This window comes from Varanus komodoensis, unplaced genomic scaffold (genome assembly GCF_004798865.1).
Source record: "Varanus komodoensis strain SLA01 unplaced genomic scaffold, ASM479886v1 scaffold130, whole genome shotgun sequence".
NCBI lineage: Eukaryota > Metazoa > Chordata > Lepidosauria > Squamata > Varanidae > Varanus > Varanus komodoensis.
The window spans coordinates 67,016-90,541 of record NW_025335377.1 but is presented as its reverse complement, the minus strand read 5'-3'; the positions used below and the strand labels follow the sequence as shown (position 1 = coordinate 90,541).

General features: G+C 51.0%; 2 protein-coding genes across 2 annotated transcripts in view; both read left to right on the top strand.

The window, feature by feature from the left end:
* The first annotated feature begins 3,397 nt into the window (after positions 1–3,397).
* Positions 3,398–23,526, top strand: part of LOC123019585 (zinc finger protein 30-like) — a 33,145-nt gene continuing 13,016 nt past the window's right edge. The window contains exons 1-4 of the mRNA XM_044422566.1: positions 3,398–4,468; positions 4,990–5,116; positions 9,510–9,623; positions 11,646–12,217. Coding sequence (XP_044278501.1) covers positions 3,398–4,468; positions 4,990–5,116; positions 9,510–9,623; positions 11,646–12,217 — 1,884 coding nt within the window. The remainder of the gene's footprint in view (positions 4,469–4,989; positions 5,117–9,509; positions 9,624–11,645; positions 12,218–23,526) is intronic.
* On the top strand, positions 15,780–22,460 carry LOC123019575 (zinc-binding protein A33-like). The gene is made up of 6 exons (XM_044422544.1): positions 15,780–16,145; positions 17,589–17,684; positions 17,771–18,004; positions 20,083–20,105; positions 20,209–20,333; positions 21,250–22,460. Exons 1-6 carry the CDS (start codon positions 15,792–15,794, stop codon positions 21,798–21,800), a joined length of 1,383 nt encoding a protein of 460 aa, XP_044278479.1. The 5' UTR covers positions 15,780–15,791; the 3' UTR covers positions 21,801–22,460.

Sequence of the window (23,526 nt, the reverse complement as noted above, 5' to 3'; positions counted from 1 at the left end):
ACGCTGTTGTACTTCTACTCCGGCCTTTTTTCCTTAATGAGACAAGAAAGATTACAGAAGATGCCGTAAAGGAGCACGGGAGCATTGCGAATCAAAGGCACTGGACTCGCCGCTAGCTTCCCTTGGGGGTCCCATCCACAGGAAAAAGCCCTACAACTGGATGGGAAAAGCTGGGATTTGTAGCATTTTTCCTGCCCAACCATGGGCAGGATTGTGCCCGAAATGAGGTACAGCAATGCTGCAAAAACCTTGCCTAGAAGCACCCCTGATTTTCCAGATCTTTCTTCATTTTAGCAGCACAAAATATAATGATGCCCTGGGCCCAGGGAATCACGGTGTTCCTTGATCTTAAACTCTTGGGAGTCAGAAATCCTTGCTGCCCATTTCCTGCAAATCCTCTAGAGAACAACCAGCAACTAGTAACCTACCAGCTACTCCCGAGAAAAGAGAATAACTCCTATTTTCTACCTTCTGTTTTCGCAGAAGGCAGCTTCCTAAGTTTATGGAAGTTGAAAGGGATAATGAACCAATTAAAGCGGCGGACCTTAATGCACTGGACAATCTTTCTGAAGGGGGCACGAGGATAAAACCAAACACCAGGCCTCCTCCGTTTCTACTTAAATGATGCATTCCGCTTGGCTGGCTGGCATTCCCAACTGCCTGAGCGAGAAGGTGGCATGCCTATTCTAAAATGGCAGCACCCACCTGTAGTTTTTGGAGATATTTCCATCAATATATAGCAGTTTCCCGGCACCCCTGCAAATAATTCAATCTGTTGCTCAGGTAAGCCGGGATCTCCTTTCTGAATCAATCCCAAGCCTTCCCACTGAACCGGCGAATCGCCCGATGACGCGCGACCCGCTCAGCCGTAAGTCCGCTTGAAGTCAGTGGGGCTTACCTCCGAGTAAGCCAGGCGGGCGCGCTCCTGAGGGGCGGGGGCGGTGGGACCCTCGCAGTCCAGCCCCTTTTGCAGAACAAGCCAGGCAAGGAATGGTTAACCCGCCCCCCACCCCGTTGTCTCTCCCTCTCCCCCCTCTCCCCGCCTCCATGTGCAAAGAGACGGAAGGGGAGGGCAGGCTGCGCCTCGTCAGGAGGGGCTCCCAGCAGCGCGGGCTGTTTGCTCATTTCCTGAGGAGGGGGGGGGGGTCTGATCCTTCAGCCCCCGATCGGAGGCTGCAGGGGGAAGGCAGGGGAGGGCTTGCATTGCCTCCCCTCCACGGAGGATTCTCCAGATCTGTCCAGCAAAGGCGAGTTTCGGGGGGGGGGGGTCGTTTTTCTCCCACAGGTAGAAATACTGAGAATACGCGGAGCAGGGGAGCGGTGCGAAAGTGGATCGGGGCGGCGGATCTACTCCCGTGGTTAGAGATTCCGCTGCGGACCGCGGAAACGGGGGGGCCAAGGGCCACAAGTAGCTTTTTACCAATTAAGGTTAGGATGCGTGCCCCTCCCGGCGCAGCGTGGGACGAGAACCCAGGAGTCCGGCTCGCCGTCGCCGCCTCCTTCGCAACGCCCCCTTTCCTTCCACATTGTGCGGCTTTCCAGCCTACCAGCGACCGAGGGAGAGGGCTGGGACGTCTCGCCTTTTAACCCAAACCGCAGCCCCGCCTCCTCCCTTTTCAGACCTGGGGAGGGCGGGGAGAACCCAGGCGACCTGGCTCCTAGCCCCCTCTCCTCCCTTCTCCGCGCTCATCTCCCCAAAATTTCGCCTTCCCTCCATGGAGAAAGAACCCAAGACGAATTTCATTTCGCTCCCTCCTCCCGCAACCTGGGATGGCTAGCTCTGGAGCCCCCGGCTTCCCCGCGCAGCCCAGACCTGCCCTGCCTGTAGAACCCAGGAGTCCTGCCGTTTACCCCCCTTCTTTCTAGCCCCCTCCCCAGCAATGAAAAGGAGCACGTCCCGGTTCTGCCCTGCTCTCGGGACTGGGGAGAGAACCCAGGCGTCCTGGCACCCAGCCCTTCCCTACATCCTGGGACGATTAGGCGACACTTTAATCCCCCAGGGCAGCCTGCAAGGTGAAAGCTGCCCCCAAAGACGGGGTGCCGAGTTTCAAATCCCGCGTGTGCGTCTGCTGCCCCTTTAAAGGCACACTGACCTGCATCACTGGCAGCGGGCGACACTCTTGCTCGAAAGTTTCCCGATTCCTGCAGATCTAACTTCGGTGCAAAGGCAAGGGCGGCACGCAAGCCCTCGCCAGTAGAGATCCCGGCGCTGCAGCGCAACTTCCCATCTCTTTCCTCTCACGTGGAAAAACCACAACTTTATCACAACTGCGGACTGGTGATAAAGATCTTGTTCTCCTGATAGGTAAGCTAGGCAGCTCCCAGAGGCACTGGACTACAATTGGCTAGTGGTCAAGGATTATGGGAGTTGTAGTCCAAAACATCTGGAGGCACCAAATTGCCTAGTCTCTGTTCCTTGTAGTAATGCAACTGTTGGCAAGATTTCTTTGGATGGGGCAAAGGTTCCTGTTTTGGGGAGCTGCAGCCCCTTAGAAATGTTTCTAACTATTACCACACAGTCTGATGTGGGGATCAAGTAGTGTCACTGTATCATCTTAATGGCTAAAATCCTGTGTACATGGCATTGGAAGGCAAACCAGAAATGCAATTTACTTTTAGAAATATTATGATGTGTGATTCTAGTCTTTTTCCTTCTTATCATTAGAGCAGTTTTATTTGCCAGGAATTGATTCTTCTCTGCCTGAGGATGGAGACAATAGTCGCTTGCTTGCTTGCTATCCACATGGCAATGTATTTTGACCAAACGTTCTTCCCTTTGTTAGGACACCAAGGAATCCAGTCTTGGCCTGCTAGCCCAATCAAGGATGTCAAGAATGAGAGGGGAAAAATAATGGATTTTTTTCTCGCAAATAGTCCCATCACAAGCAAAAGGGCAACTGACCCAGAACAATGCTGCTACCCCCTTTTACACCTTCACTGACCAGGCCAAGACTGGGCAGAGGTTCATTAGTTTGAAATTCCCACCAGAGAAGCTGATTGGTGCATTTGAATTCAGGTGGTCCCTGCACTCACCTGGGAGGCTGGGTTTGGAGCCTCAGCAAGGGATCGCTCAATCTTGACTATGTACCTTGACTCAGGTTGCATCAGTGTTGCTGGCATGACGTGACCATCCCTTTGGTCTAGGGCCCTCGCAGGCCCCAGCAAGTCTGGGCGAGTCCCTACATGTCCTGCAACTGCACTGACACTTGCTACCAAGAGATGGTTATTCATGGGTCAATCATAAATTGAGGCCCCAGAGCCAGTTTGGGTCAACAAGAACAATTAATTCCTTCTCCGGGAAGCCACCTCCACAATGACTGCCAAGCCAGGGGGGCCATCCACTTGGGTTCTTAGGTTCCCTTCACCGTTGGAACCAGGGGTCCAAATCAGTGTTGAGATGGAGGAGACCTCACCTCCCGTTGGGACCATCAAGGAGATCCTGAAGCGCTCTCGGTCCCGGAAGGACAGAATGGATAGAAATGAAACGGGTGTGAGGCCTCAGTGTTGGGAGGTTCGGCAACAGGTGATCCTGCCCACACCAGAGGATGAGGAAACCGGTGCCAAAATTCTGGAAGAGGCCCTGGGGGATGATATTGAGACGTGTGTGGTCTCTTTTGAAGATGGCTGTGACTCCAAAGTAGAGAAAGGGTCAAAAACTGAAGTGATGGTTGGGCCCGATTGTGTGATTACTATTGAAGAGGAAGAGGTGGACTTCAAGCAGGGGTCCCCGAAACCCGGTGTTGGGTCAGAGGATGATACGGAGGCATGTGTGGTGTCTTCCCAAGACGAAGCTGATCCCCAAGAAGAGGAGGAGACCCACCCGACGGTCATAGGCGAAGGTAGCATTGAGGACGTCGTGGAGCGACTCGAGGACACAGGCCTCCCCAGGCTGGAGAAGGCCATCCAGACTGAAGTGACACTCAGGGACATCCCCAAGGTCTGTGAGGTCTGTGTCCAGAAAGCGGCTGACTCCAAAGAAGAGGAGCCGACCGAATTGGAGGTGGCATCTGCGCAGAGTAACCAGGCCTGCGTGGCTTCCCCAGAGAAACCAGGGGAGCCGGAAGACAGGGCGACACACGTGGAGAGAAACGCAAAAGAGGCTTGTCACAAGCCAGATTCAGAAGTCAAGGCCAATGAGGGCAAAGCTCAGGAGGCCACCTTGGAAGAAGGTGGCATTGTCATGGAAACGGCTCGTCAGGGCTTCCGGTGGTTCCGCTACCAAGAAGCTGAGGGTCCGCGAAATGCTTATGGGCAGCTTCGGGAACTGTGCCGCCTCTGGCTGAAGCCGGAGAGCCGCAGCAAGGAGCAGATGCTGGAGCTGCTTGTCCTGGAACAATTTTTGGCAATTTTACCTCAAGAGATACAGAGCTGGGTTTGGCAGCAGCATCCGGAGACGTGTGCGCAGGCGGTCGACCTGGTGGAGAACTTCCTAACAGGACTTTCTCTGCTTGAGAGGCACGGGAAAAAGGTGAGCGATCCCACCAGGAAGGTTGTGTGAATGGATCACATGGCGCCTTGGGGGGTGATGGTGTGGCAGGGCGGGCCTCCCACAGGTTCCAAGGGTTGGGGTGATGCAGCCACTGGAAAAACGGCATTAGGGGTGTCGTAATGAAAACTGCACAAAGGGTCTGTGCAGGTTCTGGGTTTTGCAGGGTCCTTGAACCACTCATCTCCTCCCCGTGAGGCCATTTGCTCCTTGCCAGTGTCCCCAGCTGCCTTTCTGCTCCACCCAGTTTCTCAGCACTGCTGTCACTTGCTTGATGGACAGCAGGAGAGCCGATCGGCAAGACGAGGCATCTGCTCCTCCTCTTCCTCGCTGCCGGTTGCCTGGCCCTGGGGGAGAGGCAAGCGCCTTGCATTGTTGAGGGGGGGAACCTGCAGGGCCTTCTCCCTGTTGGCCCCTTGGTGAGGGCCCCACCGTGACCACGCCTCCCGAGGGTAGTGAATTGCAGAGCGGGTGACGCACTGTGAACATTTGAATGATTTCAGGCACTGGTGACTTTTGAAGAGGTAGCCGAGTATTTCTCCGAGGAAGAGTGGAAGCTCCTGGATGAAAGGCAGCGGCAGATCTACCAAGAGGTCATGCTCGAGAATTATGGGAACGTTCGGTCACTGGGTGAGAATTGCCTGGTGGTGGGGAGGGGGCAGGGAGCCCAGAAGGCAAAGGAATCTGGTTGGGTTCCCAGATGCTTGCATACAGGGTGGACAGGAGGAGCCTGAGCTTCTTCCCCGCTTGGTACTGCTCCTACTTTTGCCCCCTTAAGGGTTGACTGCTGTACATGGGGCTGCCCTTGAAGACGGGCTGGTGGGGGCTTCTCTTCCAGGCAGGGCTGGAGTCTCAGGGGATGGCCTGAGGCAAGAGAGTGAAGTTGGTTGGCTCATACCCGTCACGGACCCTCCTAAAGGAGGATCCCTAGCTCAGGGGTGGCCCACGTGCCTCGCACCTCAGTGGCCCGGGGTACAGGCCAGCAGGCCTTGCTTTGTCAAACGTGTCTTTTCCCCCTCTGCATTGCCCTGAACTGTAACTTTCTGCTATGACAGAGAAACACAGGAGTGGGAAGCTGCATTTCATTCATCCCTCTGTTGAGCCATTCTATTTTCTTTCATTCTTTTAAATATTTGTATCGTATTTTATAGTTTAACTGTGTTTTGAAGCAATATTTTAATTTTTTAACTGGCTGCAGCCCACCCAAAAAACACTAGCTATGGGGTGGATTTGAAATGTCCCAAATAAGTAAATAAATGCAGACTAGTAGCTTAGTCCTACATTTTCAAAAGTACAGAAATATTTAGAAAAAGTAAACGCTGGAGTTGGTGTGGGGAGACCACTAAGTCTTGGACTGACTGACTGCTGGTGAAGGGGGAGAAGACTGGGGGAATAGAATGGGGTTCCCTTGGAAAACAGCACGGCCAGCTGGCTGGAAAGGACCCTGAGCAGTTTATTCTTTCTGCAATATTTAATTGCAGGACTCACCTGCATTTAATATCATCTGTCTGTAATTTTTCCTCTTCGCTCTCTCTTTCTGTCTCTGACATACATGCACACTCATCAAAGCCATCTAGTGGTGATGGCTAGAAATACCGGTGCACACCTTCCCCTGTAACAAGTGGTGGGAACCAATACTTCCGGATTTAGAGGAGAGGTCAAGGGTCTCCTGGCCTTGTTCACACTTATGTATTGTTCCTTTAGGACTCTCACTCAACTTAAAAAAACCACAATTTGCCGAGGGCATGTACCTCTAATTTTGAATATGCAACTTCGCAATCAACCTAAATCCTGACCCATGGCTATAATACCATGGGTTAATTGTGGGTTATGATTAGTTCTTAGGTTAACTGTGGGATGCTTAAATTATGGTTACCCACAGACCTGGTTCTCATGTAATAACAACTATATCAGTCTAAAAACAAATAGGTTGTCATGCATGAGCAGAAGAGAGCAGGTTTGTTGTTGGGTCAACTGCCAGGTGGTTTAGCCTCTGAACAACCCAGTGTTCTTTAATGAATTGTCATGCTTCACACCCAGGAAGGAGCTGACTGTGCGTGGTGGATTAAAAATGGACGAGGCAGTTGCAAAGCAAGCCATATATTTGCTCTCTCCTGCTCATGCGCTACACCTGTATCATTACAGGCTCAGAGTCTGGTCTGAAGGCACAGGCTGAAACTAAGCAGGTCTGGGGCTGGCCTGAGCTTGGAGGGGAGACCACCTGGGAACCACATGTAGCCACCTTGAGTTCTGCAATGGGAGAAAGGTGGGATATATATATAATAAATAAATAAATGTGAACAGCCTTATGACAACCCTCCATGGTTACCACTTTTATCCAACAGACGATTAGGTGGTTTCTATGTTATGATGGTTTCCCTTGCCCCTGCTCCATCCTCCTGCTGGTGCCATGCATCTCACTGGCCACCATCCCTGAATTTCAAGACTAAGGTGCGTTGTTCCCACCTGCGTTGCCTGCCTCTTCCTGATGGATCTGCAGTCTGTTTCCCGACACCCTTCAGTCAAATCTGCCCCTTAAGGACCGAACCTGCCCAACAAAGCCCAGCTTGCTGCTTTGATCCATCTCCCCTGCGAATCGCCTGCCCCCTCCCTGCACCTTCATCATCCGGCATGGAGGTTTGCCTTTTTTGGCCAGCTGACCAGCCACCCCCTTCTCCATGCCCTCCTTCAGTGCCTGTTGCCTGCCACCCTCCCATGGGATCTCCCTGCACCCACCTCCCTCCCTCCCTCCCTCTCTCCCTATTCTTGCTCAGGTCCAAACTGCTTCAGGAAGTCTCCGTGGCCACAAGAAACCGCATCCTCTGGAACTATCCCGCCTTGGTGTAAACATCCTTTCCCACTGTATGCAGCACCAAAAATGCCTGGGCAGCCCAGGCCCCCTCCCTCGTTCCTGTCTTGTCATGTTGATCTAGAAATCTCCTGCCCTGCTCCGCACCAGTCCCCGCTTTGTAGTTTGTCTCCAGCAGCTGTGTCTGCCCCTCCTCACCCACCGCTGCCTCTGGCCCACATTCCACCCTCCCTGTCCCGCCTCCCACTCACGCTCCTCTCCTCCCTTGGGGTCAGCATCAAGGGCAGGACCCTCCCTGGCCAGAAAAGGCCTCCCCACCGAAATCGCCGCAGTCCTTACGCTAACCTCCCAAACCCAACCAAACCTCTCTGCATGAAAGACGCGTCCGCAGGGAAACGCATCTTTGTTTCAGCAACAGCAGGAGCGAGGGCCTCAGTTTCTGAGAAGGGGGTGCTCAGACAGAAACCGCAAGGTGTTGCTCAGAAATACCCCTGAACATCTTCTGTGGGTGTGCAGGGGCTGCTGCCCAAAAGCTGTGCCCAGGATTGCACCTAATATAACATCCTTACCCTGCATCCAAGGGTGTATACAGGTCTCCTGCCAGCTCCACCAGCTGCACACCTCCCTGCATGGCGTGATGTCCTGCTAGGCCGCTCTTCTGAGGACCACCTCTGCAGCCACGCTGGAATGGATGCCCTGGGCTGGGCGTGGGGCTTGCAGGTTTCGTCCTCCCGGTTCTGCCGAGAAGCAGCTGCATGGATCTTGCACGCTCCTTGCCTGGCTGCAGCTGGTGCAGAGGGGCTCAGAGGCATGGGGGGGGGCTGGTGCCAACCGTCACAGCTTCCCTTCTGGCATCCAGGGTTCTTCTCCAGCAACTCCTCTCCCTTAGCCTCACGGGGTGCAGCCCGCCATCACTGCATTGGGGACGCTGTAATGTGCCATTAAGGCACACTTCAAAATGTCACCCAGACTCGGGAAGGGTTTCCCTCTTTAGAACTGGGGAGCTTCTAAAGAAGGGGCCTTCCTGCAGCTCATTGGCCAGGGAGAATTCCTGCTAGATTGAGACTTCACCCTTGAAAACCATCACATGCAGCTGGAATCTGCCTCTTGGGATCTGCCAGCACCGTAGCCCCACAGCATACAAACATTTGCTGCTAGCAGTCCTCGCCCCTGCCTGAGGGGACTAAACCCTGCATGTGCGTGCAAGTCGAGGGCCCCATCTTTTCCAAGGAACCCCACCTGGAGAAGAGAAGGGGCCCCAGCAGGCTGGGCTTCTCCAGAAAGGTTCTGTGCTCCCCTCCCACAACACAGGCGGTATGGAAACTGGACGTGGGACTCTGCGATTCTGGCAGAGAAATCTATTTGCCTTGCATGGGTGGCCCTCCATCATGGGAAGGGTCTCTGAAACGGCATGCACAGTGATGTCAAGCATGCCTGGATGCATGCAGTTTGCAAACCAATTTCTCTTAGAGTCTCATGATGCTGTTGCTGAACCCAGAGAGCAGAGCAGAGCAGAGCAGAGGGGGAGGAGGAGGAAGGGAGCTGCCGTGTGGGTGAAGGGGGAAGGCGGAAACTTGCCAGGCGCATTGTGTGCTGAGTGAACCAATGAAGGGGGAGTGGGGGGACCAAGCAGCTGGCCCTAGAAGTGGGGATGGGCAGGTGCAACAGTGTCTTTGCTTCACGGTGCCCCTATGAACGTGTCCCTTCCAAAATGCCCTGTTCTTGGCAGCCCTAGAATTGGAATCGATGGACCTGATCCATCGCACTGCTCTCTCCTCTCCGCCTGCCTTCAACTTCCTGTTGCATGATTGCATCTTCTAGTGAGTACTTTTGCGGTGTCACAGGTCTAAGTGGAGTGCTTTCAGACGACACTTCTATTGCAGGAAAATACAAAATGCCAAATGCGAATATAAGCATTATCAAGTGAGGATCTCTAAGTGCAGCATTCTGTGGCTTTCTGGGGAACGCTGGGGATCTCAGGACCTTTTCCTTTCCAAACAGATGTAGGATTGCACCCTAAATGTGATCTTTGATTTGAAGGGCACAGCAGTGACATCTCAGGCTTTTGGGGTGATCCAAAGGAAATGTTTTTTGTACAGCAAATCATTCTGGCCAATTGGAATCTTTGTGTATGCATTATTTCCCCACAAATAATAAATAAACAAACAATCCTCTATTACTTACTTTTCTCCTGTCTCCCCCTTTTACTGGCAGGATTTCCGATTCGCAAACCAGACCTGATCTTCAAGATGGAGAGAGGCAGAAACCAGGAGCCATGTTTGCAAAACCTTCAGGACTCTGCAGAAAGGACTCCGGCAAGGGTTGTGGGTGAGGAGTGGGTTTTCTTTTGTGTTCAGGAAACACAAAACAGTCTGTGAAACAGTCCCTGGGAACAGATAGGTTTCCCATCACTTCCCATTTTCTCCTGCCTTGTTCAGTGGAAGGTGGATTGTGATGCTCGTACTGCGCTAGAAGGTAGTTTTTCACCGCCCACCCAGTGCCTGCGGGTTGAAGGATTTCTGCAGAGCAAGCTGGGGTGGGTGGTCCTTGCACGAGGTGGTCCTGAACCACAGTACAGTCGTTGGAAGCTCTTAACGCCTTAACCATTAAGAGAGCTGAAAATACATTGGGGGACTAGGGGAATCCTTGTATTTTTAAAAACATTTAATCCTATTGGAAGTTACATAAATAATCCTGCAATACACACATCCTTTAAGTTCAGGTTAAAGAAAGCAATGGAAAATCAAAAGAATGTCAGAAAATGAACACTACATTTATCATAAAAAGATAGATGCACCATCTTTGTATCAGCTTAACTTCAAGCATTTGTTTTTCTCTAGTCCTTATGACATCCCAGATTGTAAAAAATTGGATAGACAAATTGAAGCTACCAAGCTTTTTGCTGCTGTCAAAAGATTAATTACCAATTCTACAACTACCTTTTCCACACAATCTTTTAAATAATTTGGGAATATCCTAAGAGGATTTATCAGAAGTCTTTATCTATTATCTGACCAAATTCTAGTGAGTGTTGATTTTCATATAATACATAAAATATAAATGCATATAATCTGCACCATAGTTTTATTTTTTAAGCAGTCTATACAAGTATACTTTTATTTCTTATTACAAGATCAGGATTAACCTAACAGGGTCAGGTGTAAAATAGCAGTTCACCCAGATGGACATGCAAACAACTTGGAGTCCAGAAGCTTGAGGATCTAGGCACATAGTGTTTTTGATCTTGGTGAAAAAAAGCTGTTAGATTTACCAACATATCCCGATAGACCCATGCTCTAGGGAAAGTTTCTCCAAGTGGGTGCCTTCAAGACACTCTGGGCTTTAATTCCCACTAGCCCCAACCAGCATACACAAAGGTCCAAAATCCTGGAAGTCATCAGGTTGAGAAAAGTGATGTAGGCTAACAGTGAAGCAGAATGAACCGGATCATCCCTCTGTGAGGCGCGAGTGTGTATTTGTGTCCCAGGAGACTCTACAATTCTTGGTGGAGGGGCAGTCCCTCAGTAGACAAGTCAACATGTGGCAGATTCTTTGTAGGTAAAAAAAAAAAGGAAAATCATTGATTGAGGTAATGGCCTAGTTCACAAGTAATGATAACCCAGAGGCTGGGTTGAGTGGGCTAACACTATATGTAAAACTTACACTATGGTTGAACTATGGATTGCTATGGTTTGCTGCTGGCTTGTGAACTCTGGGTTGTTTGTGGTTAATAACCTAGAGTTAAACCATAGTGCAGGGTATGCATGTAACAACTACTCCCACTTTAGTAACAAACCATACTCAATCCACATTCAACCCATATTCAGTCCATCCTCTGAGATACTGTTACATGCAAACCAGGTCAATATGTTTCTATGTTTGTCTATGCATTTCTGTAAGAGAGAAGCAAAGGAAGCTGAAACGATTTTTTTCCAAGAGGACGGAAGGAGTGTGGGGTTTCATTATTGTGTCTTGTATGATGAGTAGTAGCACTCTTGGGCCCAGTGAAAAGAAATAGTTGCAGAGCAGTGCAGAGACTTTGGCCATCCTCCCCTTTCCTTGCTTGCAGCGCTTAGGATGGGGGTGGCTGGCTTGGATGCGGGTGGATAATGCCTTGTGCTGTTCCTGAGTCTGGAAAGACACTTTTCAGTGTTTCGAGAATTGATGGGAAAGAAGCCACGCTGCATATGATGTGGCAATCACCTTGCAGGCAGTTGTGGGCAACTGCTGGCATCCCAAATGTTTTGCCCTTCGACCCCCATCAGTCCAAACCAGTTTGGCCAATGTGAGGGACACTGGGAGTGCAGCCCATTTAATATCTCCCCCACTTCTCTGCCCATGCCTTCCCAGGAGCTGCCGAGCTCTCGAGCGAGTCAGACTGCGAGGAGCGGCCGTCTTGGAAGGAGGAGGATCTGACCGTCCCGAGGTCCCTGGGCCCCACTGAATGCTGGGATACCACAGGCAAAAGCCGCTCACCCAGCAGGGATGGCCACAGGCCCCGTTGGCACCGGGCTGAGCCCCGCTTGGCCTGCCCCGACTGCGGCAAGACCTTCCCGTGGCAGTCCGCCCTGGCTCGGCACCGGCTCTCACACTCGGGGGAGAAGCCCTACCGCTGCTCCGACTGCCCCAAGAGCTTCGCCCAGCGCTCGAAGCTGTCCCGGCACCGGTGCCAGCACTCCGGGGAGCCTTCCTGCGAGTGCCCCGAGTGTGGGAAGTGCTTCTGCGACCGCTACAAGCTGGCCCGCCACCGGAAGATCCACTCCGGGGAGCGGCCCTACCGCTGCGACGTGTGCGGGCGCGGCTTCTGCCTCAGCTCCAACCTGCGGCAGCATCGGCGGGTGCACACGGGGGAGCGCCCCCACAGCTGCCCGGAGTGTGGCAGGTGCTTCAGCCGCCGCTCCAACCTCATCCAGCACCTCCGGGTGCACCAGCTGCAGTGGCGACAGCAGGCTGGGCCAGGGGTGGGCCTCCGCCTTGGAGATGAGGAGCTGGGGCGGGGCTTGGGCCTCTGCGGGGGCGGGTGGGGGTGCGAGTGGATCGCGGGCTCACGGGATGGAGAGCAGGCTCGCGGATGGGCTGGAAACGGCGTGGGCGAGCCAGCTTCGGGGCCCCTTGCTAGGCCAGCCCATGACGCCCAGGAGATCTTGGAGCTTCGCGTTGGGGACGACGGACATGGGTGGACCACGGAGATCGACGGTGGAGATCGCACACGGGATGTGACCCTGGAGCTCCGGCCTGGGGACCAGGAGCCGCAGCAGAGCTTGGAGCTCTGCTGTGGGAACCCTGAGGGTGGGGAGATAGTGGAGCTCCAGGTTGGGGGCAGCGAGGGCCCTGGGTGGAAGCAGGAACCTGAGGGCGAGGACGACGATTGCTTGCTTGTTGACGATGGTGGCTCATCCCACCCCGACAGCCAGGAAAACTGTCCCAGTCTCCAGTCCCCCTGCCAAGTGCTCTTAGCGGGGAACAAGCTCCCCCAGTGCCCTGACTGTGGACAGATGTTCACCCAGAATTCCGGCCTTTCCCAGCACCAGCTCATCCGTGGCACGGAGCATCCACACACATGCCGGGAATGCTGCTGCTCGTTCCACCCGCCCAGCTTGCTGGCCCAACACCAACTCACACACGCCTCGAGGCAGCCCCACACGTGCCCTGACCGTCCCGAGAGCTTCCACCACTGCTCCAAACTGCCCGGCCCCCAGCGCAGCCACACAGGCGAGCACCCCTTCCAGTGTGGCGAATGCGGCAAAGGCTGCAGAGACAGCTCAACTCTTCTCCGCCACCAGCATGTTCACGGCAAGCTCCATGGTTCTGGGTTTTCCCCCGTGTCAGGTACCTCTCCCTCTTCCCCTGATCCCGTGGTGCTGGTTCTGTAAGTCTCAGCCGCAAGTACAAGGTGCCAGAACATCTACTATATTCCTCAAATGGAACGCTTAACTTGGCTCGGCCGCGTTTATGCGTGCTGGTTGGTGGTTCATTGTAGCAACTGTGATTTTGAGGTGTTACTATCGCTGTTGTGTGGGTATCACTTTTGGAAAGTGTTGGAGTCGCGTTGGCAAAAGAGAGGCACATATTGGAGTGGCGGCGGCAAACCTGGAAACCCAAATGGCCTTTGCTTGCAAATGTTTAGGTATCGTTCAGCCCCCAAGACTTGTCGATGCCCATCTTCAAAAGTGAATCAAATCGCCTTCCACACTGGTGTCCGTCATTCGCTTTCCCCTGTTTCCATGCCCAAATTCCCCTGTAATGACACCTGAGCAGCTGGCAATCCTCTACCTGAGAAAAAGCTTGGGGTAGAACCCGGAGGTCTTCCCAGATTGGCTGGTGGAGCTTCCTCTTGGAATGAGCCAAGGCGGGGCCTAGTCAGAACGTTCTGGAATGGCAACATCCTGGCTGAGAAGTTGTCCCCATGGGCTGATAATAACAGTGCGGGGCTGGCAGAATCTTTCTGCTTGTGGTAGCAGATGCCCAGTCCAGCAGTGCTGTGAACACATAAGGGCTGCAAACAGCGCGAAGCACACATTTTGGTCCTTACCTGCCAGAGCAAAACCACCCACCTCCACTCTCTGCTAGCCGCTTTGGAGCAGTCCGCCACAGGGCGTAAGGGGTCAGAAGCTGGGTGGTGCGTGCCAGGTGAGTGCAGGAGGGAGAGAACAACCCTCTCCTTCTGTCCACAGAACCGGCAGGTGAGGAGATAAGCCGGCTTCTGCACTGTGCTGAGCTCACCTGTCAGAAGGAAAACAAATCCCTTTGTTTTCCTGTCAGAAGGGAAACACCTGTCAGAAGGGAAACAAACAAATCTCTGTATACAGAGAACTAGGATGTCAGGAAGCAGGTGGGCTCATGTCTTCCCCCAGATGTGTCAGAGGATCACACTTTTTTCTATGCACAGAGAATTGTATGCTGACGCATTGGAGCAGCCAACCTTGCCTCCACTGCACGCATCCCCGCAGGAAGTCCAGAAAGTGGGTTTCCTCCACATCCGTTCTTGGTGTGAACTAGGCTTTAACAGTTTCAAGGTTCAGAATGAATGCATTAAGAGCTTTACTGGTGGACTAATAAGGCTAGTCTTCCTTCTCCTGGCATTTACCCTTCAGGTCACCACAAGGATCTTGTGTGTTCTCAAATAGTGAAGTTCTCTTTGGTCAACACCTCTTCTCAGTGGGTCAGTGAAGAGATTGTTAATGGTAAACCACTGTTTTTGTCTTGCCAATTTTGAGCTTGGCTTGCTGTGAATTCCCCTTGGCTTTTAGTCATATGGGAAAGACAGAGGTACGCTTTGGGAGAGTTTACATCCTGAGAAATGTTATGGATGGTGGTAGACTGGTTGTTTGTATATATGGGAAATAAAATCTATTTTCTTTTTGTTGTCGTTTCTGTGGCTCTTCTGGCAAATCAGTAGTAATTTTGATCCATAACTCACATCCATGCACAACCTCTGGGATGAACTGCTGTTCTCCATTTCTTATATGCAGCACAAAGGCAATTAACTTTCTCAATCGTATATAGAAATCTTGTTAATAGCAGTCCAAGCATACAGAGCCATCCAGCTTCTAGTCCCCACTCGGCCACAAAGTCTTCTGTGTAATTTTGGGCCGGCCACTTGCTCTCAGTCTCACCTCCCTCACAGGGTTGTTGCACGGATGAAATGGAGCTATGCAAGCCACTTGGGTTCCTCATAAGGGGGAAAATGGGATATCAATGTAATAGCAACAGCGCCTGGAGATGGGTTCTTGTCATGCACACATGTTGCTGTTGGTGTAGAGGATATGGACGGGGTGGGTTTTTTTTACCTCTGAGAAAGAGGAGAAACTGAGCTGTTGAACTTGGGCATAAGATGAGCGAAGGACCTCCTGCTCTTCAAGCGCTTCCACAACCTAGTTTGTGATTTAGTGGTAACGGATGAAGTTATAGCCGAAGACCTGCACACTCTAGGGGCATCCTGCTTGACCTCTTATCCCAGCTGACCTAATTGCACAGGGCTGGGGGGTTTCAGCTAGCCCTACTCCTTTGCCTCTCCTGAGATTTGCCAGGGGAAGGTTTTCTGGCAAGGGGTTCAATTAAGGAGCACTTTCCTGTAACATTTGCAGGTCGGGTAGCTGTCAAAGACACAGGAGGAGAACTAGTGGGGGAAAGGCTGGAAAGCTGCCATACCGGCTGTGTGAAAGTGTTATGTGCGAAAGGGGTGGGTTGTATGAGCAGGGCTCCTGCGTCAGGGCCTCTGTGACTGCTTGCACAAATCGGCCCGGTCTTTGGGGCAAAGTCCAGCATTGCATTTCTGAGAAACGCAGATAGTGCTTGCCTGGAGAGCAAGTTCAATAACAACAGGAGGGGCAGCAAGAACGCCAGGGCTGCCCTCTGCCTCCAGCGGTCGGATTTAGCGGGTTGGGAGACAGGCGCCTCCCAGTTTTGGGAGTGAGCGTGAAGATTCAACTGTTGTGTGGATCCAGAGTGGGCTCGGACCCTCTTTGTGGGTCCACTGAGTGTACAGCTCTGGCCATGGCTTCCTCCATGATGTTTGAAGATCTGACCCCAGATTTCTCCTGCCCAGTATGCCTGGAGTACTTCTCGGAGCCGGTCACCCTCCCGTGTGGGCACCTGTACTGTCAGGCTTGCATTGAGGCGGCATGGGCGACCTGCGACAGCAGGCCCACCTGTCCCCAGTGCCGGGAGCCATTTCCGGAGAAGACTTACGTTCCCTGCAAACTCCTGGGGACCTTGATTCACCGCATCCAGGGACTGTCTTCCAGGGAGGCTGAGGAGGGGCGCTGCAGTGAAGCCGACCGCAGAGTATCCAAACTGCCCCGGGATCGTGTCCAACTCCCTGTCCGCGAGGCTATGAAGGGCTACAAGGTGCGTCAGGGTCCAAGTACATCATTTGGGTTCTGTTCCTGGATTGGGTTGTGGGTCTAGTGACTGAGAACTGGGAGTCTGAACAAAACCAGGCAGTTTTTCTAAGGCTAGCTGGCTTGGGTCTTTTTGAAGGACCCCTGTGCATTTAACAGCCTTCCAGCAGTTGGTTTGCCCACCTGGTAGAGAGGTGTTGGATTACAACACCCATTATCCCTAGCCAGCAACTCTAAATTGTGGTAGCATCAAGAAGATTGGAGAAGGCTGCACTACAGGCTTCAAGTTTTCTTTGGGTAAGAAAATATTGAAGATTTCTGGGGTCTTTGTAAAATATGCTTTATTTCTAAATATACAAGGAGAGCATAGTGGAATAAAGCAAACTCTTGGAGCAGGCAGAACTGTTCTGTTCTGTTCGGTTCGGTTCTTTTCATACTGTCCCCTAGCCCATGGGATCTCTGGGCAGTGCACAATTTAAAATAATATATACAATAAAAGTTATATTAAAAGCAAATAAAACCATAAACAGAGAGCAACAACAAGACAACAGCATAGCAGTTATAACAACCACCTCTTGGTACAGCAGCAAATGAAAAACCCAAGAATTGAAACTGTCCTGCGTGACTCAACAATTAAAATCACACGGGCTGAACTTGTATCAGATTCTCTTTAAACAACTTTTCCTTCAGCCAACAAGCAGTTCTTTCAGTCCCTGTTCATAGGTAAGGACAAACTATATTTTAATTAACTATGGTTTGTTGAATGGTAGAATGACGTTACATGGGAACCTGGAACTTAGGGTTAACTAAGGGTTGTTTCATCACCAACAAACAACCCCCAAAGAGAACCCATGGCTTGTTGTTGGGTTGTGAATTGTAAATTGTTTAAACTATGGGTTGTTGGTTGTTGTGCTAGGCTGCAGAGGCTGTGGAAAAGAGCTGCAGAGACCCTCAGTCTTTGTACACATCAGTGCAAAGGCAGTTGGAATACAGAAAGGGACTGAACAAAGGAGGAGAGAAACCATACAAGGACTGAGAAAACAAAGTATGTTTGTTTGATCATCTGCCAGATGAACACCAGTTAGGTTAACAAATTATGGTTTAAATAAACTATGGGTTAGTGTTATGTGTGAACCAGACCACTGTCTCTGCTCAAATTTAAACTACAGAAATTCCTCCCAACTCTTTCTCTCCCTCTCCCTGAATACTGACTCTTTCATAAGCTAGAGCTACCAAGGTACCAAGACTTGATCAAGACTCAATTTTTCATTCAATTTTTCAAACTCACCTAAATATGCTAATCAAGCCCATCATAACAAATGGGGACTGTCCCCCATCCTTTGCACGGAGAGGAAGTGATGGGCAGACTTTCACACAAAAAAATTCTGAATGCCCAGTGAGGCATATTTTTCCTTTGACCGTCTGAACTTCTCCTCCCATTCTTGAATAGGAGGAGCTATCTTTGGCTGTTTCTCAGATGCAGTCTCACTTCAGCCAGCTTGACATGCTTCGGAAGGAAGAAAAAGAGACGCTCCAGAACCATCAGGTAAAGAAGTGAAGAGAAGCTGACGCTCAATATTTGTGTCCTCAGCAATGGAGGGAAATATCTCATATACCTTTCTGGTTTCCAAGGCAATTATGCTCAGTCTGGCAGACCATATCTCCACCAACTTCAGGCAGCTCCACCACTTCCTCTATGTTCATGAGATGGCATGCAAGGCAAGGTTGGAGAAGCAAGGTGGAGCTGTACTCCAGGAGACAGAAGAGAGACTGAGGATGCTGAAGAAGGCTAGCCAGGTGTGCCAGGAACTGCTGTTGGAAGCCCAGGGTCACCTGGAGCTGGCAGACTCTGCAGAGTTCCTAACGGTAAGGAGAAGACTGGTTTCTGTGAAAGCTGGCTACAGCTGAAGCTAAGGCTTGGTTCTCTCCAAGGTGGTAATTCTGCACCTGGGTTGCATCACTTGAAGGTGCATTTAGCTCAGTGGTAGGTTAAATGCTTTACATGTGGAAAATCCCAGGGTTTTTCCTAGATGTCTCTAGACAAGGCTGGGTCAAGGTTCCTCTCCTGAGACCCTGAAACTGCTGCCAGTCAGTGCCGACCCTATTGGCCCCTTATGTGCCCTTCAGTTGGCTCAAATGGATATATGTTTGTTGGCACAAAATAAGGCTGTTTATATAGAGACTTAGTTGTCAGCGAGAGAGGGTCAAGCTGAGCCTTCTCCCTGATATTTGGGATTTCTACATACAGGGATTTTGGTTTTCAAATATGGTCTTTCTCTTTCCATTGCATAAGCCCTCACCTGCAGCCTAACATGGTGACCACAGTAAGCATGGGGTGAACGCATAGACATTCTCAGTGTTTGCTCATGACAATGGCTGTGTGAGTGATGATGACTTTGGGGTTGTTCTATTAATCGGAAATTTGCAAAGGCACTGAGCTGAACCAGGCTTTGAACTGCACCTATATGAGGAATGGGTGTTGGGCGTGGAAGAAGGAATTCTTGGGTGTTCTCTCTTGAGTTTACTCGCCCACCACGCACAATAGCAAATTATGTTCCCACTTCATGTGATCTCAGTTTTTCAGTAGTTTCGGAAATAGACACTCCAGTAATGGAAGATGCTGAGTGTGTCAGGTTGACATGGGACTCTGTTGGGAAGAGGGATTTCTTCTTCTTCTTCAAAGCTGCCTTGTTTATGCCACTTATTTTTGGCTGGAAACACGCCCCCCTCCATGCTTGCCTGGGTAGCTGAAAATGTGAGAGAAAAATCTGTCCTATGCTCGGGCTCCACAGCTCATTGGCCTCCTGCTTCTGCCTTTTCTAAACACAATGGTCATGCAGTCTCAGGGATGTCTCTCTCCCATCTGATCGTCCTCTGACCCAGAGTGTCAGGTGGGCCTAGCTCTGAGGCCAATGACCCGCAATGGCCAGGCCAAGTGGCGAGTGAAAGGTGCTCTCAGTGGTGCCCCATTCACCTGCCTCCTGCAAGATGTTCAGCAGCCTATTCATTATAGGTATTAAGATGGCCAGTGAAACTACTTTGCATTGCATATCAGCCATACCAAATTCTTCCTGCTAGCTTGTAACAGAATAGGGTTGTTCTGGTTCTTTCTGGTTGTTATGGTTTTAACATGTGAAAGGACTGTTTTTTCCTGGCTATATTTTATAATGCAACTCATCTGGAGGGTTGGATTTCAGTCTGAAATCTAAATTAAATAGAAAGGAATATATAAGCAAAATATGGCCATTCCCATCTTAGGACCTAGTGTGATGGTTTCACTCATGTTCTTTGCCACTTCCTCTCCTATAAGTGCTTACCCCCCAGCCCTTCTCTAGGCCGGGGTGCTACTGAAGTCACCTAGACTCAAGGGCTCAACCTCTGATGCTGCTTGTGATGCTGGAGTCCAGCAAAACTTGAGCAGACTCTCACCTGGATTGTTTCTCCTTCTCTCTCCAAGTTCTTGCCCCAGCTTTGAGGTATCTGCTTGTTCCTTCTGGTCCTTGATTTGCACCTTACTCTCTTCTTTGCTTCCTTTCTCCAGCAGCCCTGCATCTGAGCTACTTCTGCCTTAGCTTCCTTGCCTTGCCTACTCAATAGCTCAGTGATAACCAACAATGCAAATAGCTCTTGCATTGAGACCCTCTGTGAGGTTTCCATGCCATGCAAATGGGTCCTTCTACCTGGCCCTCAGGAACTGTAAAATTGTGAAGATTCCATTGCTGACACCTTCACCCCAAATAAACAGAATGTTTGTGAACATTGTTTGACACCACAACATCTCACTGAGTGCCTGGATGAGGAAGGGCTAACCGTTCCCTATCCCATTCTATGCACAGTATTGCAGATCCAGGGCAAAGTGGTGGTCCCTGGATTTAGGATAGAATGCCAGATCTCCTAGCTGCTCTGCTAATTTGATTTCCCTCTTGTCCCCTTCTCATCCACAGGGAATCCACTCTCTCCTGAAGAGGTGAGTGCCATTAAAGGGACATTGCCCCTTGATATGTGTGTGCCCCTGTATATCCAATAGAAACACGTCTCTCTGTTTCTGGTTCTTTCCCCATCTGTCCAAGGACGAAGCAGCAACTAGCCGCTCCTGCTGTTCCCGTTGCACCACCCGTGTCATGGATCCTTGAACAATTCAAGGGGGCTCTTCAGTACGTGGCCTGGAGAGAAATGAGATCTTTTCTCAACATAGGTAATGGGACTAACTGGGAGAACTGCAAAAGGACCTTTGCCGTCTTCTCTGATGGGACCCCATCAAAATGTTACAGATTAGGTTGGTTAGCAGGAGTTTCTCTTTCCTCTGAGACATGAAAGGCAGAAGGACATCATTGGACCCCTGGCCCTTTTCTAGTGTGGACCACCAAATGCATGAGGAACATAAAAAGCTTCTTTATACTGAATTGGCCATCGGTCCACAAGAGAGGAGTGAGGGGGCGCCCTAGCTCCCAGCAGTGTAGGCAGGGAGGAGAGGCTGCTCAGGCTGAACACCAGCCCAGCAAGGTGGGCTGCCAACACCCCTCATGTCCAGCTCAGCCTGCCCAGTGGCCTTCCAGGCTTTGAAGGATGCTCTGGAGGCTCAGGGACAGAGGTTCAAGCTGCCACACCCAAGGCTCAAGCCTGAAACATCGGACAGTGGCAATGACCAAAAGGAACACTCTAGATTCAGCAGAGGGATGTGAGCTCTTCCCCCAGCCATGGATCGTTTGGTGGCTTTCTGACTTTGTGCAGTTTTTCCTCCATTTGAAAATGCCTCCCCTGGGGCTTAGGTGCTGGTGGGAGGACCTCCAGGCAAACGCCGCTGGTATTTAGCGGACACTCTTTTGCCTTCAGCTCTGCTCGCTCCTGGAATGCCATGCCTGGGAAGGATTCCAAATGCAATCCAGCCCTCGGGCTGAGCGGGGCTCAACACGCCTGATGGAATGGATCTGAGGATGCCCCTTCTGTCACTGGCAGCTCAGAAGGTCTCTGCTCGCTTCTTTGCCTTCTGTGTGCCCTTTGCCTCCTTGTATGCCACACAATTCCAGAAGGTGGGAATGTGGGATTGATAGAATCCCATTAAGCCATAAAGAGACATGATTGAAATAGCCCTCCTTCTCTCCATTCTACAGATTTTCCCCAGATAACCTTGGATCCTGAAACAGCTCACCCTTGTCTGGTCCTTTCGGATGACTATAGGTGTGTCCGAGACGGCCACCTCCGTCGGGATGTCCCAGACACGCCGATGCGCTTCAACTACTGTGTGGCAGTGTTGGGTTGTCAGGGCTTCTCCTCCGGAAAACATTACTGGGAGGTGGAAGTTGGCAACAAGCCCTCTTGGACCTTAGGCCTGGTGAGCACTTCCATCAACCGTAAGGGGAAAATCTCTGCCTCCCCTGGCAATGGGTACTGGGTAATCCGGCTGCGGAATGGGATGGAGTTAACAGCCAAGGACACCCCTCCTCAAAGGCTGTGCCCCATCGCCTTTCCCAAGAGAGTTGGGGTTTATTTGGACTATAATGCGGGGATAGCGTCTTTCTATGATGCTTCCACCATGGTTCATCTCTACACATTTTCTAATCCCAGATTCACAGGGAGGCTGTTCCCCTATTTTTGCCCAGGACTGTACAATTCAGGGGAGAATGCGACTCCCTTAAAAATATGCCGCATTCCACTTTTGTAGCAGAAAACAAAAAGGTGGCCCATTCTCTTGTTCCATTCTCAACTTGTGCAGCAGGTGGCACATTTGTGTCTTCAGGAGAATACTCTGGATATCTTCATCCTTCTCAGACTTCTCAAAATTCTAGTGACTCTCCTTCCATTACAAAAGAACTGTTCTTTATTCAGTTATCCCTGGTTAAGCCTCTGGAGGATCTACAAGAGGAAACCTACTGCAGTAAAAATCCCAGTGAGACAGAAGACTGTCCAAAAATTATCAACCAGTGCAGTAAGTTGTGGACAGGTGTGCAAAGCCCTTTAAGAGAGGAACAAAAAAAAAAAAAAAAAAAAGAGATTGGCTTAACATCTTGGGACCCAGAGACTTTTCCAGTGGCAGCCACTCTGAGAAGTCAGAAGTCATTCCTGAAGCTCTGCCTTGGCTCCTGCACCTCACTCACTCTGATTCCAGCAGGTGCCACTGCCATCTGTCCCCCCAAAATGGACCTCAGACTCTGCCAATGGGTAGGAAAGACCTTGAGGAACCTTCTCCAAGCAGCTCCTCACTCCCCAGGCCCCACCAGCCAGAAGAAGCCAAATCCAGTCCTTGAGGAGGTGGCACTCCAAGAAGGCCTCCTGGTCCTACGATAAACCCCAGTCGGTTGCTCCTAGCCAATGTTGGGGTAACCGGCTTACCAAGCTGCTCTCCATAGTGCTGAATTTGAGCCCAGGATCCCTCCGTGCGCGGCTGCTGTCCAGGGTCCTGAATCTGCTCAACTTTGGACCTACTTCAGGTGCCCTTTGCTTGAATTGCAGATTGATGGGGATGGCCCAATCTTCGGGGAAAGATATCAGTTGGGAGTGGGATCGTGAAAGAAAGCACTTCTCTTCTAAAACCTGCCTGTACCACCTTGAGAGCCATTGTGTTCTGGTGGTTAGAGTATTGGACTGCGAACCCAAGAGATCTGCCTTCTTGTCCCCACTTAGTCATGAAACTCACTGGGTGTCTTGGGGTCAGTCAATCCCTCTAAGTGTAAACTACCTCGCAGGGTTGTTGCTGTGAGGATAAAAATGTATCTGTGTAAGTTGGAAGGAGGGGGAGGAGGAGGAGGCTGCCTCTAAAGTATAACATGGTTGCACACCAGATTTCTTAGACTTGTTGAACCTGGGGCACAAGCCCCCCTGTGCATTAGCAACCCTCTCTTCAGAAAGGTCCCCCATGATTGTATATTGGCATGATATGTATGTATCCTGTGGACATAAGGTGCTGTGGACTGAAGAATTCGTCCAATGCTGCCGTTAGAAGAGGAAACGAGGAGGCCTTGGACTAAGTTCACTTGTGGTCTCCCCTCCTTTACTGGTGGGCCATCCCAAGCTTATTCAGCACCAGCGCTCCAAGCAGTGCTGGTGGGGTGGTGGGTGGCACCTTGTAAATTCCCCACAGTGCTCTGGAGTGACACGATGTCAGAGACACTGTGGGAAATTAAAATAGCAGCTGGATGGCTAAGGAGCATGGTGCTGATCACGGCAAGGGCTTCTGCTTGCTTGATTTAAAGAAGAGTCCAGAACAGTGAGTGTAGCAGTGTCTCCGAAGACAGACAAGGGTTAATGAAAGGATTAGATAGCTCAGGAGATGAGTCAGTCCAGGCATCAGGAAGAAAGGGGCGATTTATGCAGGATAAGACTTGAGTTAGTGCCAACCACATCTGGCTGCATTATTGCCCTGATCTTTAAAGATGTAAATTGTTGGCCAT